Raw genomic sequence first — 8,476 nt, forward strand, 5'->3', positions numbered from 1 at the left:
TCACAGTCCAGAGTCAATAGTAATGATCGCAGTCTAGTCAATAGTAATGATCACAGTCTAGAGTCAATAGTAATGATCGCAGTCTAGAGTCAGTGGAGATGATTGAAGTCCAGAGTCTAAATGACACACATATAATGTCATATTTTCTATAGTAAATAGGTATATGATATGCAATATACATGTATTCCTCTGGACCTACGATAGGATGATTTCCTATCAGTGCAAAGCATGCGTATGTAAATATAACACAAAGAATGCAGTAGATTAAGACATAACAAGCCTTTTTATTTATACAATATAATGAAAAGAATCGCTGCCATACATATCTATATCTGCTTCTTATACGATCACTCATCTTTCACCAAACTTTTGCACTAAATCACTCAAAAATTATAGCATCAACAGCTTCTTTCATATCTTATATACATAAAAAGAATACAACAAAAAAAATCAGCAAAATAACATGACTAGGATAGGCTGTTGGTGAGTTACTCTGCATTACATTCTACAGATAGAGTGATGGTGAATCACACAGCAGCCTCTAACACATGGCCTCAACCCAAATGCAGCCCAAAAATCATGACCATCTTGCTCAACTTTTCAGTAACTATAATTTATAATAAGAACCAACTTTTTAGTATCGGATCAGTTTCTTCATTAGTTATGATAAAAATGCCCAAAACATGTATTACACATATACATGAAATAAGAGGTAGTCTACTTGAGCAAACATGCCATGTTTTAGAGGATGCCAGCAGATTACAAAAACTCCCTCCAGGCACACACTAGGAATACCTGAACAAGTAAAGATGAGGCCAAGGTGTTCCGAATACAAGCCACACTCTGGCCCTGCTCCAGTACCCAAGGCACATCACATGTAAGCAGTGAGATATAGACATATCACAGAGAACCAGTGAAAAATAGTCCTGGCAGTTACACATTTGTCTAAAGAGGCCTTCAGCTACTGTATTTATGGAGTCCTATCTCACTGATCAGCTGATTACCTAGCTGGTTGTCCTATATAAACCTCCATAACCCGAAGTTCTCATCACCGGCCTTGAGCTCATGATTAAGAAACACTTATGTATGTATCATTACAACCAATTCATGACTCCTTTGTCAGTATTCAGATGAATACTTGCGTCAAAATGACATTAATTTTGCCTAAGGTTAACATTGTTAGATTTTCAGAAAATGTGAAGAAAATTTGTTATTTTTCATGAACACCGAGTTGATATAAATCATAAGACGAGATACAAATGTAAATTGTACCGTCGGATTAGTCCACAACATCATCACTTCAGCATGTGTCAAATTACACTTTTACTAACAAAATATATCAACAGCTTACACTATTAGGCATACAAGTCTTGTTTCCTGGCAATAATATTTTCTTTAGCTGACACAAACTACAGTGCTTGTGGTTATGAAAATCTATACATTGTATTACAGGTTACATTGCTGGATTATCGTCCGAGAACTAATAGAAATAACTGCTTTATGATTTTTACCAAGGCCTTTACGCTACATGTATATGGTATATTCTTGTATCCTGGAAATCACTTCTCTACATAACAATGTTAGCTAAAGATATAATAGCTATTTGCAAACTACATTGCATTTTCCTCTAGATTTCAAGTTTACAGCCTTTAGAAATCAAGGTCTAAATTACAAATCATTTTCTACTATATATTCACTCATGTGTTGACTGGCAAAACATATGACAATGAAACAATATCAACATAAGTATTGATCTATTGATATTTATACATAAAAACAATGATCACCCTAATGTTCTTGACAAGTAACAAGATCTGTATAAAATGAATATAAATTTATACCTTTTCAAAATCAATTCATATATTAATGAAATAAAATGCATTGTGCAAGAATCCTATACATCGAGGGACCCCACCCCCAAAAAATGCCCGCTTAATTTTGTATACATTAGTTTGAATTCAAATGTTTACATTAAAAACTATACTATATTATTCAATAAGACTAGAACAATTTTGTATCTACTTAGTTTCAATAATTTAATAATTAAAATAAGTCTCTATTTCGGCAATCCTTAACATGTACATTAAATACAGGGTGTGTCACAATATCATAACAAGGTAATTCAGTGGGCAGTCAGTTAATTGATCATATTGCAAACTGGTAACTCCTCCTCTTTCCTCCAGATCTATTATTATAAACACAATATCGGTCAAGTTGAATTTCAGGTTTTAAACCCACACATTGTTTTCCTAAATGTGACTCACCTCTTGGGCTCTGGAAACTACAATCAAAGCTTTTAAATACACAACTATTATAATACTGAAAAGCTAATAACCTATATTGAATGAGATAATCGTTTGAAATGAGGATACATTGTCATTTTCAGCACTCCTTAACAAAACCAGTAACATCGTAGGAAATACTGTATATGATATGTTATGCTCTAGTTGTGATTTCATGCATGACTGACTATGGCTCCGACATTCCTATACATAGAGTTTGGTTTAAGAGTGTTATGAGTGCATGATTATTGTATCAATAAATAAATCACACATAAAAGAGCACTGTCCGACATCTTGAAGAGTATTAGTAATCATTCAGCGCCACATAAAAAATGAGCACTTGAATGAAGTCACACACGCTGTAAGTAACTTGGGCCTTGTCTGTACAGGTGTACCAAGTAATCACACAACTGCTATTAGAGTTTCACATCACTGCCATACACTTATCACCTCGGCAGGCAGTCGGATAAAATTTCCTTAGCTGTAGATGATATGTGGTTAGGAAATGTCACATCAAATTGAACTATCAGGTCCCCGCGCTTATTGGGTTGTTTGGGTAGAGGTAGTCCTTCACCCTGTATACGCTTAACACTGTTTGGTTTCACTACATCCGTTAATCTGAGAGGTATTTTCCGTCCATCAATTGTTGGTACTTGAACTGTTGTTCCACACAGAGACTGTAATAAAGAAAACAGCATTTGTTAATAACATATTTCATAATTATGGCAATGTAAAAGTATCCATAATTTAAACATGTAAACACAGAATAAAACATTTTTTAGTATACCTGTACAAAGAAAAATAAGTCAAGAGTGCAATATAATTTGGCTACATGTTTAGTGTTAGACTGCATTCTTAGAAACTTAAAAGAAATACTATTTTGCAGTAATATCTACTTAAACAGATCTTTGGTTACTTTACAGAATTTACAAAGAATTCACTACAGTAAGTTCTACAACCCATTACAATTAAGTTTATCTTCAGTTTGTTGAAATGAAAATCTGACTTTTATATGAGGTAATGTAACTGTTTCGCATAAGTAACATGATTTGTACTTACATCTCGTAGTGGTATTTTGGCTTTGTATGTTATATCACTTCCATCCCTAGCAAACTGTGGGTGGGGTTTGTCCTTTATCACAAACACAACATCAGCAGGAACACTATTTGGAGACTGGTCACCTTCCTTTGGGAATGTGATCTTCGTACCAGCTTTCCAACCGGGTTTTACATCAATTGTTAATATTTTGTCCTCTATTCTTGTTGTTTTACCGTCCGGATTTAAAACTCGTCTTGTTATTTTCAATTTTTTAGTGGTTCCTCTGTGGATATCCTCTAATGTAACATGTAGATCCTTGACAACAGCTGGGTCCTGACGTTTCCTTCCTCGTACGTTCGGTCCCATATGGTGTCCATGCATCCCGTGACCGCCGAAACCAAACGGATCTTCATCAATGTCCATATCCTCCTGACCTGGATGTCCAAACTGGTACTGACGGGACCCACCCATACCCGGGCCAAAACCGGCCCCCGGGTGGAAAAAGTTGTCAAATGGATTGTCAGTGCCGAAAAACATCCGGAACGTTTCGCGAGGGTTTCCCTGGAAAGAGTAACTATATGTGCCCGGACCAGCAGGACCCCCACCCCCTGAGGGGCCACCATTCCTCAGACCTTCCTCTCCATACTTATCATATATTTCCTTTTTCTTCTTGTCACTAAGTACGTCATATGCCTCAGCAATCTCCTTGAATTTCTCCTCCGCTCCAGGTGACTTGTTTTTATCAGGGTGATATTTCAGTGCCATCTTCCTGTATCCCTTTTTAATTTCATCGTCGGACGCGCCTTTGGCTACACCAAGAACTTTGTAATAGTCCTTCCCCATGTTGTTATGTCTAGTTTTCAGCACGTACTATGTGCACAAACCTGCAACGTTTCTAACTGACCTACTGGTGTCTGACGTTTCCCATATATATAGTAACTTCCGTTCTCGGTGTTTCCCGAACTTTCTCGGTGCGTCTAGAAAGTTTGCGTCACTTCCTGTCACTGTTCTTAAAGTAGAAACGGGGAACCTGATCTAAGCGGTGTGTTGTTTAGCATAAAAAACGTAATTAAAAACAAATGTTTTACTCGTTACAGCTCGATTTAAAAATAAATTGTTCAGTGAGGGACGTGATATATGTGCACTCTCCTACTAAACAAATTTTTTAAGTTGCGTAAAAGCTCGGGGAACAGGTATGACGACTTTCGACACTAGAATAACATCCTCTTTTTTGTACAGCAACACCATTGTATTTGTATTCTTATTCAGGAGAAAAAAAGCAACACAAGTAAAATTCTCAGTATTCTCCATCACTTTTCATAACACCCCTTTTAAGATTGTACAAAAGACACAAAATTGAAAAGCACCTTCAGAGTTAGATACAGTAGAGCCAAACAATGAATTAAACTGCATCACACAGCTGTTTCCAAGTTCTAGGTCTCGCCAGTGATGCTGAAGGGCCTAAATATTGAAGCCTAGGAAGCGACTGGAGAAATTTCAAAATAAGCGAAAGAAAGGTAAAAAAATCTAGGCGGGGAGGTGTCCTAGGCTAGCCTTTTAATTCCAAAAAAAAAAAAAAAAAAAACGTAATTTTCATACCTTTGATAATTAAGAACAGCATCAAGTACACGTGTATTGAACCGTGCAAGTATTCAAGTACTTTGCATTTTAGATAGATGGCAAGATATTGATATCCATCAGTGAATATTGACATTAGTAGTAGGCTACACCGTGCTGTTTCTCAGCTCTCATCACTTTTAAGTTCACTGACCCTATGTCGAGAATCTGTTAATTTGAAACTGACTGAAGTAACGTCTATCACATGCAACTAGAAAGTTGTAAGCAAGAAATTGTTATAATCTTCCAATGGAAAATACTTTGGGCAAGTTAAAAACAGTGATATTCAGGTTTCACGCAAGGACAAAATTTGGCATATTTTCTCCTTCCCTTTCCATATCAGAAAAAGAGAGCTGATGAAGAACCTTGTAATAACACATTTCATACTATTTGACATGTTTGTATACAAAATATTAAATAAGTAATATGCAATGACAGTTTGCTATCTGTAATATCTTTTTCATTTAATTTTCTAGGAGTGAAATTTTGCTTGCCGACAACTATCGTTATTTTGAAGTTAAAAACATCTTCATCTTATCGGTCCAATGGGTCAAAGCCAGGATTTAGAATTTTGATCGAATAGAGTTTGAACAGTGATAAAACCACTATATGATATGCTTACATAGTCACGACTTAGGTATATTGAAGTCCGCGGTATAATCAGGATTTTTTTAAAGTCTTAAGTAATAATGATAAATTTATTTTCATGCAAATATGATAGCTGGTACCTTCCACACTCAGATCTAACCACCACATTGGAAAGGTTGCCTTCTGATACATAATAAGCATTTTAGGAATTTATGTCGTAAAAAATAAAAACTTAACTATCCAATTTGAGAAATTAAAATTATTGTCTACAAGCCATAACTCACTATCACAAGTGAAAATAGGTTTGATTAAAGTGGCAAAGGTTTGTCCTCATTTTCAGAGTCTTATATGGTGCAGATCTTAACCTGCATGTTTAAAGTTTCCTTTGAAATAAACTATCACTACCAAATTCCTTTAATCTTCTATATGTAATTGACAGTGTTACCACACTTGAATCTGTATCTGGGATCATCTCCGTTAATAATCTCAAATATCCCTTGATCAAATATCATAAGCTTTGTTTTATTTCAATTTCCAAGTCCTGCAATAAATGCCGGTCGATTAATGAAAAGCATTACTTTCTGATAGCAAATCGTCAGAGAAGAGCAGTTGGTTAACATATACACACACACATATATATAGATAGTTCTAGCGATAAATGTCTACAGCAAAGATGATTTTACAATTCTCAAAATCATGTATTTTTTTCTCTTTCAGATTATATACTATGTAGATCTTTGAAGTAATTAATGCTGAAACGTATGAATGTTTAACATTTTGACAGATGGTTGGTCTCTAGGGTAAACTTCGCCGACATATTTAATGAATCGATTATTTGTGACTATATAGACGACAATACAAATGTGTCATATTACGACAAATTGTACTAGTCTGTCAAGGCAAGAGCAGACTTGTTCCTGGTCAAGATCAAACCTCAGGCACAAATACTAAGGGACTAATCTGTCACTCACAACTTCAGATCACACGAGATATGGTGCCGCTATTACATTTAGTAATAATAATATCAATCAATTAAAATACAACAAAACTATTTATATTTAATATATAATAAGTTCTCAAAAACTATATATTGTCCAGCCGAAAGTCACTTCGTTATAATGATTAATAAAGACACACAAGCCGGTGTAAAAACAACATGTAAAAAAACTTCAATCTTTTACCTGTCGCGGCCTTTTAGATGTATAGACTGATACCTAACTAAATACACTGTACCAGGTTCTCTGTCACATTTTCATATGATTATCTCACGAGCCCGATTTCAATTTTTCCTCATAAAAAAGACACCGCTTTATCTTGATATATATCGATATATCATTATAAGCACAATTGTATATATACGGGATTCTTTTTTATTAAATTCGCATTGTCTAGATTTAGATATAGCGTTAATGCTTAACATTCGTGTTTGTAGTCTTCAATGTGTAAAAGACATTCACACTTCGTTCTATGTATTTCGTTGTCTAAAACAAAAGGAACACAACTGAGCTTTAATGAAATAAGCGACCAGTCCCTAATTTGAGCAACAGTAACCCACCTAGCCGGAAAAACTTTTCCCCCAAAGTTTGATTTTTTTATCTTTATGATATATTCGAGTCATTCAACGGATGTCTTAACTACTGCAGCCTCATTGTCTTGAAAATCTGTCTCTTGGAATTTATTCAATTGTCTGACACCAATCTTTAACATTTATATCTAAAAATGGACAAGATACTTCACCCTATTTAAGTTAGATATGGTGCGGCGGGTCTTCCGTTTGTGATTCAAAGATTTTACCACATGAGGTTGCTACTGCATGGAGACCCCGTCTCAAAATGATCCTGGCCGTTGCCGTGGCGATAACCTGACAAACAAACAAACAAACAAACAAACAAACAAACCTAAATATGATATTGACGTCTCCGTTATGATCAAAGTCGTTGTGCCTGTCGCTATAAATGTTTCTTTTTTTTTTCTGCGACATTTGGTCAAACGACAATTAAGCATAATTATTAACATTCTGGGAGACATAAAGGGATCTTTCGGAGTTTCTCAAATGTCTTTTGCTGCAGATGCGTCGAGGTTTCTTCCCATGGTTTTCTTCACCAATATTTACCAAGAATATTTATAGCTTCACAGTCTGTTGTTGTGATTCTGAGTAACAATACAATGAAGACCAAACCAATTCAGGCCAGTATTTTGCAGACCAATATTTTGCGGTCCAGTATTTTCAGGTCAGTATTTTGCGGTCCAGTATTTTCAGGTCAGTATTTTGCGGTCCAGTATTTTCAGGCCAGTATTTTGCGGTCCAGTATTTTCAGGTCAGTATTTTGCGGTCCAGAATTTTGCAGGCCAGTATTTTGCGGTCCAGTATTGTCAGGCCAGTATTTTGAGGTCCATTATTTTGCAGGCCAGTATTTTGCGGTCCAGAATTTTGCAGGCCAGTATTTTGCGGGCCAGTATTGTCAGGCCAGTATTTTGCGGTCCAGTATTTTCAGGTCAGTATTTTGCGGTCCAGAACAAACGGTCGATTTCAGAAGCTCAGTATTATCATTTCTGTATGATAGAGAGTGAGACATTCAAGTAATGTATGTTGATGGCATCCCTGCCCGCAGTCTTACAAACTTGGCACCATTGATCAGTGAAAGGCGGCACTTGAAAACGGCCCTATGGTTGCTCTGATCAATGGTTAAGATCTTGATGGTTGTCTTGTCAAGCAGGAAGATCGGTTTATTGCCCAGTCACAGCACGATTTGGAATAATAACAAAGTTGTACCTGCCAGTGAATTACTCCTCTCCTCCTCCCTTTCCACCCGCCCAAACAAACATACATCTTTTCATATGTATAGTACCATCTTGTGAAGATGTACCCCCTGAAACAATCGATGATATATTTAGGACAGCAGGCAATATAAGGTCTTAAATTTGATTCTCTGTACATTTTGTAACGTTAA

General features: G+C 35.9%; 1 protein-coding gene across 1 annotated transcript; it reads right to left on the reverse strand.

Annotated features, from left to right (window-relative positions):
- Positions 1–260: 260 nt before the first annotated feature.
- On the reverse strand, positions 261–4,221 carry LOC132553281 (dnaJ homolog subfamily B member 4-like). The gene is made up of 2 exons (XM_060217512.1): positions 3,342–4,221; positions 261–2,959 (listed from the first exon to the last, which is right to left on the reverse strand). The coding sequence occupies exons 1-2, from the start codon at positions 4,161–4,163 to the stop codon at positions 2,729–2,731; spliced, it is 1,053 nt and encodes a 350-aa protein (XP_060073495.1). The 5' UTR covers positions 4,164–4,221; the 3' UTR covers positions 261–2,728.
- Positions 4,222–8,476: the final 4,255 nt, after the last annotated feature.

The sequence above is a fragment of the Ylistrum balloti genome, unplaced genomic scaffold (genome assembly GCF_031769215.1).
Source record: "Ylistrum balloti isolate Yb309-2 unplaced genomic scaffold, AGI_CSIRO_Ybal_v1 Utg370314, whole genome shotgun sequence".
Classification (NCBI taxonomy): Eukaryota; Metazoa; Mollusca; class Bivalvia; order Pectinida; family Pectinidae; genus Ylistrum; species Ylistrum balloti.

Excerpts from the sequence above, each read along its gene's own strand:
- LOC132553281 (XM_060217512.1), bottom strand. The coding sequence starts at position 4,163 with ATGGGGAAGGACTATTACAAAGTTCTTGGTGTAGCCAAAGGCGCGTCC. Across the intron at positions 2,960-3,341 it reads CCAAAATACCACTACGAGAT|TCTCTGTGTGGAACAACAGT; the intron begins GTAAGTACAAAT and ends TCTTTATTACAG.